Source organism: Chiloscyllium punctatum, chromosome 20 (genome assembly GCF_047496795.1).
Source record: "Chiloscyllium punctatum isolate Juve2018m chromosome 20, sChiPun1.3, whole genome shotgun sequence".
Lineage (NCBI taxonomy): Eukaryota > Metazoa > Chordata > Chondrichthyes > Orectolobiformes > Hemiscylliidae > Chiloscyllium > Chiloscyllium punctatum.
In genome coordinates, this window is record NC_092758.1 from 39,125,543 (window position 1) to 39,147,211 (window position 21,669).

The 21,669-nt window shown below is 38.7% G+C and overlaps 1 protein-coding gene across 2 annotated transcripts in view; it reads right to left on the reverse strand.

Annotated features, from left to right (window-relative positions):
- Nucleotides 1–21,669, reverse strand: part of LOC140492053 (polypeptide N-acetylgalactosaminyltransferase 10-like) — a 92,634-nt gene that overhangs the window by 21,554 nt on the left and 49,411 nt on the right. For both annotated transcript variants that reach the window (XM_072590716.1, XM_072590718.1), the window contains exons 4-6: nt 17,922–18,088; nt 3,901–4,086; nt 2,878–3,061 (exon numbers count right to left, since the gene is read on the reverse strand). In XM_072590716.1, coding sequence (XP_072446817.1) covers nt 2,878–3,061; nt 3,901–4,086; nt 17,922–18,088 — 537 coding nt within the window. The remainder of the gene's footprint in view (nt 1–2,877; nt 3,062–3,900; nt 4,087–17,921; nt 18,089–21,669) is intronic.

A 21,669-nucleotide genomic window follows, 5' to 3' on the forward strand; every position in this document is an offset into this window, starting at 1 on the left:
CAGTGGTCAGTATATTGGGTCCAGATCGATGTGCTTATTGATTGAATCTGTGGAAGAGTGCCATGCCTCTGGGAATTCCATGGCTGTTCTGTGTTTGGCTTGTCCTATAATAGTAGTGTTGTCCCAGTTGAATTCATGTTGCTTGTCAATCTGTGTGTGTGGCTACTAAGGATAGCTGGTAGTGTGGTTTCGTGGCTAGTTGGTGTGCCACACTAGCCACGAAACCACACTACCAGCTATCCTTAGTAGCCACACACACAGATTGACAAGCAACATGAATTCAACTGGGACAACACTACTTATTATAGGACAAGCCAAACACAGAACAGCCATGGAATTCCCAGAGGCATGGTACTCATCCACAGATTCAATCAATAAGCACATCGATCTGGACCCAATATACCGACCACTGCAACTGACAACCGGTAGCGGCAGATTCAAACCACTACAAATGCCGGAGGAAAGATCGCAGAAGCGCTTCACAGGAGGCTCCCAAGCACTGAGGATGTCACCTAGACAGGGGACGAAACGTCTGCAACACAAATTCCCAGCTCGGCAAACAGAACCACAACAACAGATGGTTAGGATAATGGAATTAAAAACTGGTGGCAGTTAACAAAACATTTTACTCATCCAGCTCTTGAAATTAAAAAGGCAATTTTAAAGTATGACAATAGTCTTTGCAGCAATATCAAAGACAGAAAGGAAGAGCGTACTACTATCAACAAACATGTGATTTTCACTTCCAAACCTTCCTGAAAGGGACTGAAAACAGTGGTACAGATTTCTGGGTATGGATACAACCAAGTCAGCCAGGAGTACAGCATGTGCTATCTGAAGCTATGTGGCACTGCCACCGTGTGCCAACTTCTTTCACCTCCCTGGACTCCAGACCAACGCGAGTATTTTCAGTTTTATATTGAACATCATATGCTTCAAGGCATCATTGTCATAAACCTCTGGTGAAGGGAATTTAAATATATGACAACAGATACCCTAACTCCCCTCACATGAATTATTTACACGTGCTATCTTCCTCCACCTCAACAGACTTAAAACACTTTCTTTATTTGGAGATGCCAGTGTTGGACTGGAGTGCTCAAAGTTAAAAATCACACAACACCAGGTTATAGTCCCACAGGTTTAACTGGAAGCAGTAGCTTCCAGAGTGCTGCTCCTTCATCAGGTGTTTGTGGAGTATAAGATTGTAAGACACAGAATTTGTAACAAAAAAAGTGTGATGTAACTGAAATTTTATATTGAAAAAGACCTAGGTTGTTTAAGTCTCTCTTCTTTTAGAATGAAGATGTTGGTTTCCGTGCTTTCATATATAAATCATAGAACTTTCTAAAAGTTACATTCTCAAGTGAACTTTAATAATTGGTGTCATGTCAGCCCAGATAATGCACTCAAAATGAGATGCCCTGTGTGAGACTGTGCCACAATGGTCAGACTGATTTTAATCTAAAAAAAATGAATATACAGAATCTTACATGGATTCATACAGTTTTTGAGCAAAATAAAATGTTATTTTGCTCAAAAACTCCACGAGTTCATGTAAGATTTTGTAAATCCCTTTTTTAGATTAGAATCAGTCTGAACATTGTGGCGTAGACAGTCTCATACAGGGCACCTCACAACTTCAATGCATTAGCTGAGCTGACATGATAAGTTCACTTGAGAATGTAACTTTAAAGAAGTTCTGCGATTTATATATGAAAGAATGAACAGGTTGGTTTCAATTCTAAAAGATGAGATACTTAAGCAATCCAGGTCTTTCTCAATATATAATAATATCAGTTACATCACACTGTAAACTTTTGTTATAAATTCTGTGTAATACTCCACAACCACCTAATGAAAGAGCAACTCTCCGAAAGCTAGTGCTTCCAAATAAACCTATTGGACTATAACCTGGCGTTGGGTGATTTTAACTTTAACTTTCTTTAACTTCCTTAAACTTTCCCATTCTGTTAGGCAGCTGCTGAATTAAGCATACACCCTCAACCTTTAGCTTTCAATTATTTTACCTTCTTGCTGAAATAAGATGCAAAATGCTTACTGGTAGGCCTCTGAGGATGCAACTCTAGCTTTAAACCCTTGACCCTCTTTAAAGGGGTGTCCATAGACTTAGCAGGCAAACATTATGTTCTGTGGAGGGAAATGGCAAACTTGACGACATCTTGCTGGTGTCAGGTTAATGACTGAATATTTACATTGTCACACTCACATCCCATGAAAAGAAGATTCCAAACCATTCTTTGTCTTATTGATTCCAATTTAATTATTCTTAATTTTATTCCTTATATCTCAAAGAAATAGGTGTGCAGCGGAAGGAACATGATGATGGTAATGAAGAGGAGAAGGTGCTGAGAAGATCCTAGGCCCAACTGAATGGCATTCACTTGTCTGCCAGTATCTCTCAAAACAGCAACAGATCAGGCCACTCACCTCTGCACCATGGTGGTCAAACATGGAAAGGGAAGACTGGGTTCCCAGAGACACAACCAGAAACCAGCTGCCCTCAGTCTGTATAACATCAAGAAACCCAACTTGTTGCAATTCAGGTCTCGGGACAGCACTTAATAGGAGCCGAGAACCGGTGAAAGAAGAGCATGCGGGAGCACTTCAGGCAAGCATGGTTATAAAAATGAATAAGATGAATGTTTGCATTTGTAACGATTGTTTTAAAATGGATCACACTATTATTGGCGTGTTGATAATGGAGGAAAGGCTGCAGGCAAAATAAATACATCCTATTTTTAAAGAAATAAGTGAACTGACTAGGACAACAGCTACCAAAAATCTTTGTTCACTTAACTCTTACAACAGCCTTATCCTTGTTGATCACCAATGTTTCAAATGAATTAAACTTACTCAAAAGGGTCACTTGGATCTGGTTTACGAAGCTCTACTGGTATTGGAATACGTTTATAATACATTTCCCAGTCAAATGCTCCTCGCATGGCATCACCAGCCTGCGTCTCGTATCCAAAATGGTCATTGTCAATAACATCGATCATAGGACACACAATTGTTTTGCGGTTCTGAGCAATTCTATCTGAAATATTGAAGAGGATTCAATTGAAAGACATTCATAATATGACAAAATATATACCACATTCAATGAAAAGCAAATCATAATTCAAATAAAGTGAATGAATGAATAGATCCAAGAGAACAAGGACTTTGAGAAGAAGTAACCATTCTTTTGAGCAAGCCTGGACACTGCACTGTGGTGAGCTGTTTACCTTGGTCCTTATTTCCACGAACTCTAAACTTGTTTGCACATGTACTCTTGTATTAGGGATCAGCTGATATCACTTACAGAGACTACACCAAATGACTTTCCTCCTTTCCAGGTGGGGGGGGTCATTGAGAATTTGGGTGTAGAGTAGTTACAAATTTAAAAAGGGTATTGTGGGAGTACGAAACCACAATCTTTATACTCCCCTTTTACAGTTTATATTTCCATCTTTCCTTTCAGTTTCTCTGCATGCTTATTCAATTCCCCTTGGACCCTCCCACTTAAAAATAAAATACCTTTCTGCTTCTCAGGTCCCACTGTGAACAAATTTCAAATTCAGTCAACTTAATTTCATGATCATTAGTACACAAAGGTCATTAGAACATGATACAAAAGATGAAGCATTAACTTCAAGATACCTGGTTTTGATGTTACCTAATTTAGTACTGCACTAAAGAGACAAATTACATATTATTAATTTTGTTTTAAAAAACCTACCATGGCTCAAATTAAAAAATAATGATGGGGTATATACAATTCAAAGGATCATGTTGTGGAACATCTCATAATTTATGAATCAGTTTTAAATTAATAAGACCAAACGATCACAACTTTTCTCCAAGGGTGATAAAGGTTGTGATTTTGCTCCTTACCAAGCAATGGGGGCAGCCAATTCACATTTGCTTCACAGTGTGAATCCAAGAAGGTTATGACCTCTGCTTTTGCCACTGTGGCGCCCAGTAGACGTGTTCGAATTAAACCTTCTCGTTTCTTGGCCCGTACAATCCTGACTTTTGGAAATCGTGCCATATATTCTTCCAAGCGTTTTTTCAAATATTCTTTTTGGAAAAATTAAATAAAAGTAAGTGCAGAGACTATTGGTTCCGATCAATGTTTCTGTTCTATTTCATAACAAGATCTGAAATAACTTAGAATCATGGAATCCATGCTATGCCATTTGGCCCATTGATTCTGTACCAACCCTCTGAAGAGCATCCCCCACAGACTGTTTCCCCCACCTATCCCCACAATCCACTTTACTATGGCTAACCACCTAGACTGCACTTTGAGTCAGACAGAACGGAAACAGATCCTTCAGTCCAATCAGTCCATGCTGAACATAAACCCAAACTAAACTAGTCCCATCTGCCTGCCCCTTCCTGGAACACTGCTGACAATTTAGCATGATCACTTAACCTGCATATCTTTGGACTGAGGGAGGAAACTGGAGCTCCTAGCAGAAGGGCACACAGACACAGGGAGAATGTGAAAACTCCACACAGATAGCCACCCGAGGTTAGAATCGAACCCAGGCCCCTGGTGCTGAGAGGCAGCTGTGCTAATCACTGAGCCACCCGTGTCTCACAACCTACATGACATCATTAAGCAGGATCAGATTGATATGTTCTAAAGCACAATATTTCTTTATTCCTTTCAATATTCCTCGTGATGAAAATCAATAATCCTGAATTCTTATTTGGAACAAAATAGTGTGTCAACAACATACCCAATAACAATTGAGTTTAGTCCTAACCCAACAAGAGCATCTGATACTTCATCAATATACTTTCCTGGAAGAAGCCTGCAAGTCTATCTTGCAGCATTGCACTGTGTCAGACCTTTACAAACAAGAAGATTATTTTTCCCTCATTGGTATAAATGTAGTATAAATTCATTCATTCTGAACTAAAAATGTGATTATCGTAACTAATTAGGAACTCTTCTTAAAAATACTGAAATCGATTGAAAATACGAAGACCAAAACTTCCATTGATTACTTCATAAAATTTGGCACATTGCTAAACATACAAAATCCAACCATTTAATTTACAAAGTGAATGTGAATGCCAAATCACTTGTGTTTGAAAAGAGATATGCAATTTAATCATTCCAAAAAGTGGATTTTATGAGAGGGAGAAGAATAGAATGCAGACATCAAGCAGCTAGATTTTACATGTCTTTGCAGAGTATGATTTTTAGCAAAATGGTACCTAAAATAGGCAGGGACCAGCCCAGCACCAGAGCATGCCTTCTGCATGGATTCCCCGCATCGACTCTAAAATCCATCACTCCACCCTCATTTCCAAGAATGATCTATCCCTCCCTGCATAATGTCCCTTACTTATCTTGTCCCGAGGTTCTACTGAGCCTCATTCTTAGCACTGGCTGCAGACACAACAGCAACCAGTGTTGTGAGAACTGTGGAGCTGTCAGCCATTCGTATTGGTCAGCAGCTCCAGACAGCAGCACATTATGGCTGTGGAGCAAGGGTTTCTTGCTGGCCTGTCAGCTGGCCAACTTAGTTCCTCCACCCATGTCTAAAATTCTGCCTAGGTTCTCTGGCATGGGTATGACTTTGCCAAACTATCTGACTCAAAGGCTGTCTCACATTCCTTAAAAATATTAGTTTTTCAATATTGTGTTGTTTGATTTCAATAATAATATCAAAATATCTCTTACAGTCAGACACAGGGAAAGATATCGTGGGGAACAATGAAATTGAAGACCAATTTGACACATATTTAGGTTCTGTCTTCACAAAAGAGGGCAGAATAATGTTCCACAGGATCTCGTCAGAGGGAGGAACTAATGGAAATCAGTATTAGTAGAGGAATGTTATTGGGGTAATTTGTAGGATTAAAATGTAAATAAAGTGCACCCAGAAAGTGGATGTATAAGTGACCAACTTTCAAGATTCCACAGATGCCGGAACACTTCCTATGAATTGGAGGGTTTCTAATGTAACTCCACTATTTGAAAAAAGTGGAGGACAAAAGTGAAGTATAGACCAGTTAGCCTAACATTGAGAGTGGGGTAAATGCTAGAGTCTGTTATAAAAGATTTATCAGGAGAGCATTTGGTAAACAGAAGCAGAATCTGAGAATGAGCATGGATTTATGAAAAGGAGATCATACTTAATTTAGAATTTTGAGGATGTAACTAGTAGAATTGATAAGGGAGAGCCAATGAATGTGGTTTACTTGGATTTTCAGAAGGCTTTTAATAAGATCCTACATGAAAATGGCATGTAAAAGTAAAGCACAGGGGATTGGGGCAGTGTACTGAAATGGTTGGAGAACTGGTTGGCAGACAGGAAACGAAGAGGAGGGAAAAATGGGCTTTTTTTTTCTGAGCAGCAAGCAGTAACGAGTAGGGTACCATAGGATCAGTGCTTGGATCTCTGCTTTTAACTGTATGTGTTAATAATAGATGAGGGAACTAAATGTAAAATCTCCAAGTTTGGAGGGTGAACGGAGGAGGATGTTTCAGTGTGGTTTGGACAAGTTTAGTTAGTAGGCAAATGCAAGGCAGGTGAAGTACACTGTGGATAAATGTGAAGTTATCGACTTTGGTAGCAAAAACAAGGAAGCACATTATTATCTTAATGACAATTGCTTGGAGAAGGGAAAGGGGAAGGGTCAACAAGACTTGGGTGTCCTCGTATACCACTCGCTGAAAGTTAGCCTGCAGGTACAGAAGGTGGTGAAGGCAGTAAATAGCATGTTGGCCTTCATAGCAAGAGGATTCGACTACAGGAACAGGGATCTCTTACTTCAATTGTTCAGGGAGATCATATCTTACCTGAGACTATGGAGGCAGTGCAACAAAAGTTTACTGGTCTGATTGCTGGAATGGCAGGGTTGACAATATAAAGATAGACTGGATTTCTTAGGATTATATTCACTAGAGCTTTAAAAAAAAAGTTCATCTCATAGAATCCTATAAAATTCTAGGAGGACCAGACAGGGTAAATGCAGGAAGAATGGTCTCATGGCCAGGAAGTCCAGTCCTACGACTGATAGGAGGAGAATTTCCTGCACCCAGCTGAGTGTGTGGAATTCTTGGCAACAGTTAGATATAGATCTTAGGGCTAAGGGGAGAAAGCAAGAACAGGGTATGGAGATGTTTGATTAGCCATGGTCATCTTGAATGGCACAGCAGGCTCAAAAGGGCTGAATGGCCTACTCTTGCACCAATAATCCATGTCAATAATATTGACATATGTCAGTATGTCAGACTTAATTTTGTTAGCATGTGCTTCAGCAACAAAAACTATTATTCTGTGCTGTTATTCCCTGACCAAAGACAAAAAACTTATTGGATTTTAATTTCTGGCGCTTTAACAGCAAAGTATTTAAATATTGGGAATGTAGGTCAGTTATTAAATCTTTAGATGTATTTCATTCCCTGACTCTGGCTGCTAAATCACTCCAATATAATTTCAGCAAAACATGCATAATTTAATAAGATCTGTAAACTCAACACTTCTCCCCCTTCCTTAATCTCCCAAAAAACTTTAGTCTTAGCAGACAACTAAAAATGGTCTCACATTAAACCAAATATCAAAATCCAGCTTTTTTTTCAAACTGCTCTGAAAGCCTTAGACAGACTATTTGCCACTAACAAGAGGAGGATGGGGTTCAGTGATTTCTTTGGAGTTTTTTCATTCTCCCACTTTATTCCCTTTACTCAGTAATCTCTTCCAGTCGATATACAGGTCTATTTTCTTTTCTTGATATTCTATTCCACATTTGTGAGCTTTCATTCCAATTACACGGGGTGCCTATAATTTTCCATGATTCTAGTCCACTGGCAAAAATCAGTATCTTTTGATTTCTTTGAATAGATCTTATTTATCCTTCAAAAGGCGATTTATTCTTTAGGTCATTAGTATCAGCCATAGTTTCATTGGGAACACTTGCAACTCAAAAGATGAAGGTTGAGACCAATTTTTTTAAGTATATCCCTGAAGTATCATGCTGGATTACGTGTTCAAGTTTTCATTTGTTGGAGGCACCAATTTTTAGATAAGATGCTAAATTGGTATTGAGCATCATGAATAAATAAAAAATTAAACTTGCCGCCTAATTTAAGAGGAAATAGAAAGAACAAAAGATCAAGCCAATCACAAAACAAATGCTGAAAGTGGTCAGTGTCTAAAAAGAAAAGATTTGCTGGATCTATTATGCATTTCTAGCATTTTCTAAATTTTTAAATTAAATAATTATTACAAACACTGTCAATGATCAGGGTAACCTTTATCATCTTACAATTGTATTACACACTAAATAATACTTTTTTCTTCCCCATACACAATCTGTTATGTCAGCAAATGAGCCAGATACTATTCCATGAAGCTGGTGGAGTACTGCAGAGATCAGGAGGAAGATCAAAAATAGAATTAACCACTTCTGCATGCCTTTCATGTACATAAATACTTGTCACAATGCAAATACAGAGCTAATAAAGTATCTTGTTCCAAAATTCTAACCTTTAGCTTGTTGAAAATGTAAAAATCTTGAATGCATAATCATGTCATAAGTTAAAAGTGAAACACAGGTCTCTCTAATAAATAACAAATACAATGTCAATAATATTCAAAATAATAGCTTAATGAATCGCATTAGGAATATAATTAAGTCAAACATGGATAAATTATAACAAGAAATGTTGGTGAGTAAAGTAATGAAATGTGCTGCAGAACCTAATCAGAGTTAATGGAGTCACTAGAACAACATGAGACCATAAGACACAGGAACGGAACAGACTTTTTGGCCCACATGTCTGCTCCACAATTCAATCATGGCTGATATGTTTATCAACCCCATTATCCTGCCTTTTCCCAGTAATCCTTGATCTCTTATGCAGGGCAGCATGGTGACATAGCAGTTAGTACTGCTGCCTCACAGCATCAGGGCTTTGGGTTTGATTCCAGCCTCACACGACTGTCTGTGTGGGGATTGCATATTCTCTCTGTGTCTACAGGGGTTTCCTCCCACAGTCCAAAGATGTGCAAGTCAGGTGAATTGGCCATGCTAGATTGCCCATAGTGTTATATGCATTAATCAGAGGGAAATGGGTCTGGGTTGGTTACTCCTCAGAGGGTCAGTGTGGACTTGTTGGGCCAAATGTTTCCATACTGTAGGAAATCTAAACCAACTAACGAAGAACCTATTTCTTTCTAAAATACGCAAAATAACGTGGCCTCCACAGCCCTCTGCAGCATTGAGTTCCACAGATTCACTATCTTCTGGCTGAGGAAATTCCTCCACATCTCACTTCTCAAGGATTGTCCCTTCACTCTGAGGTTGCATCTTGTCCTCATCATCTCACATCCACTCTTCCAATGTCCTGTAAGTTCCAATCAGATTCTCCCATCATGCTTCTGAACTCAAAGTACAGACTCAGTCCTCAAATGCTCCTCCTATAACAAGCCCTTCATACCCCAGATCATTCTTATAAACCTCTTCTGGATCACCTCCAAAGCCAGGAATGGATATATGTTATCCTATAGTAGCAATCGGCCTAGGTTTATCATGTAGGAACAAAGGTTAAATGAATTCACTGTAATTTTACAATTTGTCCTTGAGGAATGGGAGTGCTAAAGCAGAACTTCACCTCACATAAATTAAAGAAAGCAATTTGTACAGAATCTGAAATATTTTTCAACTTGAAAGGCATTTACACATTTCATGTTTTTGTTCTTAAACCTTAATGAGATTTATAAACTTTTGGCATTTAGAAATCTGATTTAACGAACTTGATCTTGGTGTCACTTACTGCAGCAAAGATTGGATTTGCATATATACTATTCCAATATTATCCAACATTCTTTCAAAACTCAGAGTGTAACCTAAATTGTCAGATGCAGTTTTTAGTGAAGACTCCTGAAGATTACAATTTTCTTGGAGGGTATTATCATCTTTTATAAATAGACATGCCTTTATTATAAATATGCCGACAACATAAGGTATTTATGATAATGACCTAAATAACTGCTGTGTACATAGAGAGACATTGTATAACAGAGGAATTCTTCAGAGAATGCCTCTTCGTTATTTGTCATAAATTGAGGAAAAATAGGACTGTTATTAATAATGTAAGTTAAATCCATTCATCTATTCTTTTGATTTCGAATCACAAAGGCTCATCAATTTAAGTAAACAAAATTCAGTCTGGCTAATTAAAACAATAATTCATTTTTGTCCCATATAATTAGTCTGGCTAATTAAAGCAATAATTCTTCTTTACCCCATAAGGATTATACCCTTTGCGATGCAAAAAAGAGCAATGCTATTTCAAGTGATGAAACTCCCCACTGAAACTGAACAATATTGTCCTAATCTATCTGCAATACAGGATTCACATTTAAAACATAAAACACTTTGTTCCTTTGAATCGGCATGCAGTATCATTGTTCAAAAAGGTGACTGTTAAACCTATTCATAATTCCACAGACATTTGCTACAAAGCATAATTTTCAGCCAAGCGATCAAAGTCAAAAATTGAGGTGAGTTAAGCCAGAAACCTCAGTCACAGATGATGATGAATGGAATACTATCCTTTATCATGAGAAAGAATTGAATGTAAAGATAGGGATTTCTGGCTGCATCTGTTCAGAGCTAATACTTCAAACCGAATAGGACCCTTCTCCAGAACTATCCTGAAGCAGTTCTGAAGGGGTCATATGGGACTTAAAAGGTTAACTGTTTCTTCTCTTTAGATGTTGTCAGACTCCTGACCCTCTCCAGTATTTTCTATTTTTATTTCAGATTTCCAACATCTATAATATTTTGTTTTTATATAAAGGGAAGGATGTTCTGCTTCAGTTATACGGGGCATTGGTGAGACTATGTCTTGAATAATGTGTGCAATTTTGGTCCCTTTACTTAAGAATGGATATAAATGCTTTGGATGGGCTTCAGAGGAGGCTTACGACTTTGCTACCTAGTATGAATGGGTCATCTTATAAGGAAACAGTGGACAGCCTGGACTTGTTTCCACTGGCATTTAGAAGAATGAGGGGTGTCTTGATTGCATTATTGAAGAATATTTCCTCTTGTCCAGAACGAGGGAGAACCGGTTTAAAAAGATGGGTCATCCTTTGAACACAAATGAGGAGAAAAAGTTTCTTTAGGGTTGTGCAACTTTTTAAACTTTCTACCTCAGAAGATGGTGTTCCCTTGCCTAACAATAAGCTAAGCTTATTGGGGTAGATAGAAATATGGAAAACAAAACAAAAATAGCTCATCCATGATTTTATGAATGATGAAGCAGGTCCAAAATGCAGAATGGCCTACTGCTGCTTCTAATTCTACATTCTGTGCATGTTCTGGGTTGTTTGATTGTCTTTAACTGTACAGTTTTTGATGTCTTTAGTCAATCTGCTTGGAACACAAGGGAAGTAAGCAACTCCAGGTTTAGCTAATATTTGTTTCTCTTCACAACTCCTCTCAAACGTCCCAGGAATAAATCTTGTATGTTTCCTGCAAAGCAAATCAATTCCTAACTTACAAGTACTGTACAGTCATCAGAGATTTAACAGCATTTATTCTCCTGTGAAACGGACTTTGGTGCACAAATAAAAGAACCACTACAGGGCATTGACTCACTGGACTCATTAACTCACAAACTAATTCTGACATCTTTGACTTTAAGTAATTTGTAACTTCTCTTCTCTTTTCTACATTTCTTGGATGTGTTTGTATTAGAGTGGATGTTATGAACCATTCCCATGAGTTTTGAATACAGTAATACAGTCTACTTTGTTTTAATTTAACATATATTACTCAGAGTCATTTTAAAATTGAACTTCACAAACAAGATTTTGGAAAACACACCTGATTAGGTTCAAAAGGGAAAATGAAACAGCAAAAGAAAATTTTAAAACTCTGTTATGGATGGGAAAAAGGAAAGTAAAAATAATTTAATTCACCCTCTCCCTCTTGTCACTGACAGAAGAAAAAGTAAGGTGCAATTACATTGCTTAGTGTAGTCTATTCAGCCACCAACTAGTGGAAAGGATATAGATAAACACATCTGTGTGGAAATTATAGAGAGGTGCAATTATAGTGTGGTTATGATAGACAGAATGCAGATTGGGACTAATGGAAAAGGAGAGGAAGGCAAACATTCCTAGATTATGGCTGGCAGAATTTGACAGCAGTATATGTCCAGACCAACAAAAAAAAAGGAGTCACTGCTAGTCCTGAACTTTGGGAATGATGTGGACCAAGTCGATCAAATGTCAGTGAGAAAATATTTTAGGGACAGTGATGATTGTGTTATAAGATTTAGGATGACAGTAGAAATCCAGAGTCATAATAATTATTTGGGGATGATTGCCTTGAATAGGGCAAATACATAGATGGGCTGGATAGACTGAAATCAAAGGTTATGGACAGGAGGGTAGAAACTGTAGCTGAATAATGGATTATCTTCAAAAGAAGAAATGGTTCAGGCACAATCAAGGGATATTCTCTCAAAAGGGAAAGGTAGGGCAAACAAATACAGAGATCCACGTAACAAAACAAATAGAAATTAAGATAAAGAAGAAAAACTGGGCCCATGATAGATGTCAAGTAAAAACTATAATTGAGAGGCAAGGTTCAGAAAAGAGGTGGAAAAACAAGTGAGAGAGGACAGGAAGAGAGAAGACACTAGCAGCTAACATAAAAGGAATTCCAAATTTTCTATAGGTAGATAAATAGAAAAAGCGTAGTAAAAAGAGGTGTGCTAATTAGAGACAAAAATGTGAGTGATTTGCACATGAAAGCATGAAAGAAATCATAGAATGTCTGTAATGTGGAAACAGGCTATTTGGCCCAACAAGTCCGCACCCACCCTTCGAAGAGTAACCCACCCATACTCATTCCCCTAACCTATTACTCCACATTTACCGCTGAATAATGCACCCAACTTACACATCCGTGAACAATCTGGGTAATTTAGCATGGCCAATTCACCTAACCTGCACATCTTTGGATGTGGACACAGTTGATGTAAAATATTCAGTTAATAACTCGATAGAGGATCTTGTGGCACAGTAGCAGTATCCCTATCTTTGAGGTAGGAGATCTGGATTCAATAATTACCTCCCAGGGTATGCAATAATGTCCCTGAACAGGTTGATCAGGAAAAAAAAAAGTATTCAGCAACAGAAAACAATTGCTGGAAAATGTCAGCAGTCTGGCAGCATCTGTGGAGAGAAATCAGAGTTGACATTTTGGGTCCAGTAAAGTTACTTCAGAACTTGGAAAATATTTTTTTTATGCAGAAGATAGGGTGAGGGGATGAGGAAAAGAGTAAATGTCAGGTAGAGATACAGCCTAAAGAGAGGCAACAGGTGGACAGTCAAAGGAGCAGATAATGGTCAGCCTAGGAGAATGAATAGCTGCTAATGAGGGCTAATAATGGGTTGAGTGTAATAGCAGACCACGTGATGACAAGGTCTGATGTGTGGAGGTTCGGGTAAGGTAGCTCAAACACTAAAATTGTTGACCTCAATATTAGTCCAGAAGGCTGTAGAGTTCCCAAGTGGAAAATGTAGTGCTGCTCTTCCAGCTTGTGCTGAACTTCGCTAGAGCACTGCAGCAAGCCCGAGACAGGGCAGCCAACTGGAAGCTCAGGGTTTTTTCTGCAGATAGAACATAGGCATTTTGCAACATGGTCACTTAGTCTACACTTGGTTTCCCCAGTGTAGAAGAGACCACATTTTGAGCAGCAAAATGCAGTAGACTAAATTGAATGAAGTGCAGGTAAAGTGCTGCTTCACGTGAAAGATGTGTTGTACTGGGGTGAAACACTGCTCCTTCGTCATGTGATTTCAAATAAACATGTTGGACTATAACCTGGTGTCATGTGACTTCTGATTTTGCCCAGAAATAGAAACAGAGATACCAAGTAAAGGAAAGGGAGAAGTCAAAGATAAACCAGGTGAAGGTGAGAGCAGGGTGGAAGCAAAATTGATAAACTTTTCCAATTCCAGATAAGAGAGAGAAGCAGCATTGATGATCTCATAGATGTACTGGAGAAAGAGTTGTGGATGGGGGCCAGAGTAGAACTAGAACAAGGAATATTTCATGTACCTCACAAAGAGACAGGCATAACTGGGGATCATTTGGGTACCCATAGCCATCCTTTGACCTGAAGAAAGAGGAGTTAAAACAGAAGAAGTTGTTCAGAGAGTGAGGACGAGCTTGGCAAAGTGGAAAAAGGTTGTGGTTGACAGGGACAGTACAGGTCTTTCCAGGAAGAAGAGAGCCCTGAGACTATCTCGATGGGGAATGGATATATAAAGGGATTGCACATCCATGGAAAAGAAGAGGCAGCTGGAGCCCTTGACTGAAAAGTCTGAAACTGATATAAAACGTCAGAGGAATCACAGATGTAAGTGGAAGGGACTGGACAAGGGGAGGAAAAAAACATTGAGAATGTAGGAGGAGATGAGTTCCGTAAGGCAGGAGCAGGCAGAAAAAATAGGTTTGTCTGGATAGTCCCGTCTGTGGACCTTGGGAAGAATATAGAAGCAAGCTATGCGGGGTTGGGAGACTATAGCTTGGAGGCACAAGGTTATGGGGATTTATATTTTGCAACTGTCTTTATTTACTAAGGAAACAGATGTTACCCAGGCCATGGTGACGGAGAAGGAATTTCATGAACTAGAAGGGTCCAAAATTGACAAGGTGGTATTGGATAAGCTGTCTGTATGTAAAGTTGATAAAACACCAGATGAGATGTGTCCCACGGTCCTGAAAGGTGTAAGAGTGGAAATTCTGCAGGTATTATTGACAATTTTTTAGTTTTCATTGCATTCAGAGTACTGATGACTGGAAAATTGCACACATTATGCCTTGGTTAAAAAATGATGCAAGTATCAGCCCAGTTAACTTTGTTGTTGGGAAACCTCTCGAAACAATAATTCAGGATAGAATTAATAGTCACATGGAGAAATGTGTGTTAAGGAAATTCAATGTGGTTTTCTTAAGGAAAAGCATGCTTAACTAACTTGGGAGTTTTTTTGTTTGACAAGCGAACCGAAACATTTCACAAGCTGTTAATGGACTTCCGAAAGGATTTGATACAGTGCCACGCAACAGTCTTGTGCGCAAATAAGAGCTCATGAAATAAAAGTGACAGAAGGAATATGGATACAAAAAACAGGCTGAGGCATAGCAAACAGGGTGACTGTTCATGGATAGTTCTCAGCTTCCAGGAAAATTTATAGTGGAGGTTTCTGGGGTTGCTGTTTTGCTTCTATATGTTAATGATCTACATTTTTGGTGTGCAGTGAAAAATTAAAAGGTTTGCAGACAGTACAAAACTTGGAAGCCCAGTAACTGTGAAGAGAACAGTGTGGAGCTTCAAAAGGGGCATTGGCAGGTTGGAGGAGTGGACAGTTGATGACATATGAAGTTCAATGTGGGGAATTGAGAGACGACATATTTTAGTCGAAAGAACATGGGGAGTCAATGTAAAGTAAAAGGGCACTACTCTAGAATGTGTGCAACAGTAGAAATGCCTTGGTGTGTAAGTGCACAAATCATAAAAGGTGGAGAGAGCAGATAATAAAGCATTCATAATTATTAATAAAGGCATAGACGACAAGAACAAGGATGATGCTGAACATGCAGAAGACGAGTTATATCACAAATGGAATATGTATAATTCTGGGCATCACATTTCAGGAAGGATATCAATGCAAAGGAAAGAGTGCAAAGGGATTTACAAGAATGTTTCCAGGGATGAGAAATTTTAATCATGAGGATGGAGTGAGGGGTTGGGAAAGTTTTTGTAGAATCCCTACAGTATGGAAAGGCCATTCGACCCATCAAGTCTGCACCCTCCAAACAGCATCCTGCCAAGATCCAACCCCCCCCCCGTCATAACCCCACACTAACTATAATAAACCCCTCTGGCCTGCACATTGTTGGACACTATAGGGCAATTTACGATGACGAATCACTTGCACATCTTTGCCTGGTGAGAAGAAGCTGAGATGAAATTTGAGACAAGTTTTAAAATGATGAGAGATTTGCACAAGGTAAGTGGGGAGAAATTGTTCCCACTCATAAAAGGATAGAGAATGACAGCGCGTTACTTTAAAGTAAATGCAATATGAAAAAACTTTCATGCAATGCATGGATGGAGGACAACAAATGTACCAACAAGTGTGGTGGTTCAATTGAAGCAAATTCTGCTATTTGCGAAATGTTAGAAATGAAAATATGCACCTTGTGAAACAGGAAGGATCATGTCATTGCTTAAAATAGTCTTTGCATTTCAAATTTACTTAATATATTTGTGACCGTTTGAGATTTTCATTAATGTCTACAATTAGAGACTTCACAATGCAGAGCAATGTAATCTAAAATTCTACTGAAAAATGTACAATATAGTACTGAAAGATTTCCAAGTAATCAAGACTATTTTTCAAAGACAAAATTTTTTTTTGTCTCAGAATTGGAAAATTGTGGCCAGATCCTCCATTTCCTTTTTACTCTTCTCAGCAAATAACAAGGCAGCCATCTCAATCAAGTGATTTTATTTTTGAGTACTCCCAATACTTTTAAGTATGTGTTCTTCATCCACAGATTCCCATCCTGAATATTCTCTATTTTCTCCTTGTTTTGTGATATTTATAACACTTTTCTATTTAAGTGAAGACAAATGAAAAGTGTTCAACACCTCAGTTATGGCTTCTGCCTAAATAAGAGATGATCTTGATGATTTCCTGATTACATCCAATCTTCATATAAAAATTAATTTCTTTTTTGCTAACCACAAATCTATTCTCATTCATCATCCTAACTTCTTTTTTCAGTTCTCTATTACGAACTGGAGAAGTGTACAATTTCTAATATTTCTAGAGGGTTTGATAGTGACTAGAGAAAACTGTAAAGAAACATAAAATTGAATATTACAACAACAAAACCTTAAGAGGGGCCATTAGCACAAAAGGCCTCCACACTCATTATATTACTATTGCATGGCTTTAACCCATATGTTGTTATTTATGTGAATTCAAGTTCAGGTAATGTGCAAATGAGGCAAGAATTAGGAGGTAGTATTATTTATGCAGATTTTGCCATTCTCAGCAGAAGTCACAGGAGAAGGAAATGTTTACAGTTCTTCTACGGGTTTACAAGGCTAGCATTTGTTGGTCTTCTCCACCTCCTTCTAGCTGGTGATGATCCTGCCAAGATAGCCTTGGGCATATAATGGCAGTGCAAGGTCAGTATCCTACTTACTGAGGCTACATTGCACCAGTAAAAGATGATCAATTTCATATCAACTCTTAAAACCCAGAAATCAAATTTTTACAGTTCCAATCCAAAGATAAATCGAACATTCACGTAATTAAATTGTTTCTGAAATGGTAATAAAATCTACATTAAATCTTTAACTTCTGAAGGAAGAGAAAATTGTGATAAAACATGCTTAGCTCATGACTGAGCAAGAGAAAAGGCCAATCCCATGAGATATAGTGTGTTAACCTTTAAAAATAACTGTATATCCAAACAAAATTTATGACTCATTAAAAAGTCTATTAAATAAATTCCCATATTCGGAACTAGCCAAATAGTTACACCCTTAGTTTCCTTGAATGGTACCTTTGGGATTTGAATATTGTGCTCCATATTGAGGATTATAGCTAGCTGTCTGAGACTGAAAACAATAACTGAGTTATGCCAAGTCCAAAAATGAGAACAGCCAAGCCATAGCAACTCTCAAATTTTATTGAAACCACATTTCTCATCATTTAGAAAATAGAACAGTATTTATTGGTAAAGCTAGTTTGAAAAGTCAAAATGATTGAAGATTTAATTAATTTAATCCATAACTGTTTCACAATTTAAAAAAAAGTTAAGTTCAACCTCAACTTTTCGTTTACCTTTATCACTGAAGTCATCGACAAGTATGATTTCTGCAATAAGCTCTGGTGGCGAGCGATTTAAGACACTGTGCACAGTTCGAAGGAGCGTGGACCAGCCTTCATTGTGGAATGGTATAATGATACTGGTATTTGGAAGCTTCTCCAAATATAGTTTGTTCTTGCAGCTGTCAATTAAAGAGGTACTTAATGGTTACTTTGTGATCATTGTTTTCAGGTTCTATAACAGTCAACATAACAAAATGTAGCCCCGTTATTTAGTGATATTTGTTTTCAAGTGCACAATTAACAGCCATCAGCTTATGGCTTCCCTAAACAAAATCAGAATGAACTAGGAACAGAAGGAGGCCATTTGGTCCTTTAGCCCAGCTCCACCATTTAATAGAGTCTTCAACCTGGAGGCTCCCTGCCTCCATTCCTGTTGAAGGGCTTTTGCCCAAACCATCAATTTTCCTGCTCCTCGGATACTGCCTGACCTGCTGTGCTTTTCCAGCATCTTTCTAATCTAAACCCCACCATTTGATAAGAACAAGGTTGATCTCATTTTAATCTCAACTCCACATTCCCACCCATCCCCAGTGACCCTTCTGATATCTACTCAAATATCTACCTCTGCCTTAAAAATATTCAAGGATTCTGCTTCCACCACCTTTTAAGGAAGAGTCATCCACAGACTCATGACTCTCAAAAACAATTTCAGCTAATAATATTTGCTTCAAATGGGCAACAACTGATTTTTAAGCAGTGACCGAGTCCTTGATTCTCCATCTTCTTGCCATCTACCCTTTCAAGACTTCAGAATGGATACAAACCTATATAGTCTATCCTTTCTCATCAGACAACCCCACTTATAGAATCATAGAATTCCTACAGTGTGGAAACAGGCCCTTCGGCCCAACAAATACACACCAACCCTCCAAAGAGTATCCCACCCAAACCCATTCCCCTACCCTATTATTGATTCCAGTTATTTGTTTTGTAAACCTTCTCTGAACTTCCTGCTAAGCCTTTATGTCCTTTCTTAATTAGGGAGATCAATATTATTATAAATAACTTGTATAACTGAAGCATAACTGCCCTACTTATAAATTCAATTTCCTTTTATAATAAATTAAACAGTCTATTTGATTTCCGTGTTGCTTCTTCAAAGGACTCCAAGAAACCGATTCCTCTTTCACAATGGAGTTTAGTTCGTGGAAAATTATGGACATTTAAGGGGAGAGAGTTCAGCAGAGGTTATTAAAGTTCGCAGAACAAGTAATAGAATAGAGTATGGAAAAGGTCAGGAATCTAACTTCAGGCACAGCAGATGAGGGGACAACAATGAGAAGGAGGCAGTAACCACTAAACTGAGAGGGTTGTACTTAAATGCATACAGCATACAAAACAACAAGGTGTGCCACAAGGATCGATGTCATTTATATAAATGATTTGGACCTGAACAAAGCAAGAATGGCTAGTAAGTTTGCAGATGACATCTAAATTGGAGGTGTAGTGGACAGCAAAGAAGGTTACCTCAGATTACAATGGGATCTTGATCAGATGGACCAATGGGTCGAGGAGTGGCAAATGGAGTTTAATTTTGATAAATGTGAGGTGTTACATTTTGGAAAAGCAAATCAGGGCAGGACTTATATACTTAATGGTAAGCTCCTGGGGAGTGTTGCTAAATGAAGAGACCTTGGAGTGCAGGTTCATAATTCCTACAGAATAGTGAAGGTGGTCCTACTTGCCTTTGTTGATCAGCGCATTGAGTGTAGGAGTTGGGAAGTCATGTTGCAGCTGTACAGGACATTGGATAGGCCACTACTGGAATACTGTGTGCAATTCTGGTCTCCCTGCTATAGGAAGGATGTTGTAAAACTTGAAAGGGTTCAAAAAAGATTTACAAAGATGTTGCCAGGGTTGGTGGTTTGGGCTATAGGGAGAGCTCGAATAGAATGGGGCTATTTCCCTGGAGTGTTGGAGGCTGAGGGATGACCTTACAGAATTTGTAAAATGATGAGGGGCATGGGTAGGGCAAATACACAAGGTATTTTCCCCAATGTGGGGGTGGGGGAGAGTAGTGTGGTAGTCGTGGATGAGTTGGACCAAAAGGTTTGATTCAGTGCTGTATATCGCTACGAATATGAGCTTGCAGCGCAGATTGAAATTGGCAGATATGATATCATGGGTATTACAGAGACGTGGCTGCAAACTAAATATCCAATGACACAGGCCCTATTGTCTGGACAGGCAGATTGGCAGAGGTGTGGCCTGCCTTGTTAGCAAAATAAATGAAATTAAATCAACAGCAAGAAATAATATAGAGCCAGAAGGCTTGGAAGCTGTGTGGGTAGAGTTAAGGAACCACAAAGGAGAAAAGACCGTGATAGGAGTTATATACAGGTCTCCATCAGGATGTAGGGAACTAGGGAACTAGGGAATTCGGAATTCTGGTTTTGGTGATAATGTGTAATGAGACAATTGATTAAGGACCTTAAGGCGAAGGAACCCCTGGGGTAGTGGCCATAATATGATAGATTTCATCCTGCAGTTTGAGAAGGAAAAGAATGAATCAGATGTAACAGTGGCATAATTGAGTAAAGCTGATTGCAAAGACATGAGGGAGGAGCTGGCCTGAACTGATTGGAAAGGGAGACTAGGAGCAATGGCATGGGTTTCTGGGGGTAATTCAGGAGGTGTAGCATCCCAGAAGTTCATCCCAAGGAAGAAGAAACATGCTATGAGGAGGATAAGACAACCATGGCTAATGAGGGAGGGTCAGGAACAGCATAAAACCAAAAGAGAGAGAAAGCATACACTGGTGAAGATTAGGATACATCTAAAAAACCAGATGATAACAAAAAAATAACAATATGGGGAGAGAAGAAAGCTGACAGTAAGCTACCCAATAATATAATTGAAAATTGCAAGAGTGCTATTTAAAAAAAAAGACTATCTATAAAAGGTAAGAAAGGGCAAACAGTGGATATTGAACTGCTGGAAAATGAGGGTAGAGAAGTAGTAATGGGGAACAGGGACACGGTGGAAGAAGTGAATACATGCTTTGAGTCAGTCTTCACAGTGGAAGACACCAGCAGCACAGCAGAGCTTCAAGAGAGTCAGATGTGACTGCAGTGACCATCACTAACGAGAAGGTACTGGGAAGCTGAAAGGTCTGAAGAAGGATAAATCACCCAGAACAGATCAACAACATGCCAGAGTTCTGATGGAGATAGAGGAGATGTTGATGGTGATCATTCAGAAATTGCTGGAGTGAGGGAGGGAAAATGGCTAATGTAACACCCCTGTTGAACAAGGGTAGGAATGGGAGGCAGAAGACAGGAAACTATAGAATGGTTAGCCTGACCTTGATTGTTAGGAAGGTTTGAGAGTCCTTTTTTTAAAGAAAAGGAGAGATTGCGGAGTATTTGAAAATAAAATAGGGCTGAGTCAGCACAGCTTCATCAAGGGGAAGTCAAGCCTGACAAATTTGTTGGAATTCTTTGAGGAGGCAATGAAGAAGTTAGAGCCAATGCACATGATCAATTTGGTTTCCAGAAGGCCTTTCACAAAATGGCTGCAAAGGAGGCTACTAAATAAGATAAGAGCCCTGGTGTCATGGGCAAAGTACTGGCATGGAGAGAGGATTGGTTGACTGGCAGAAAGCAGAATGGGGATAAAAGGATCTTTTTTCAGGATGACAGCAGGTAAGTGCTGGAGTTCCACAGAGGAGTCCATGTTGGGACCACAGCTATTCACATTA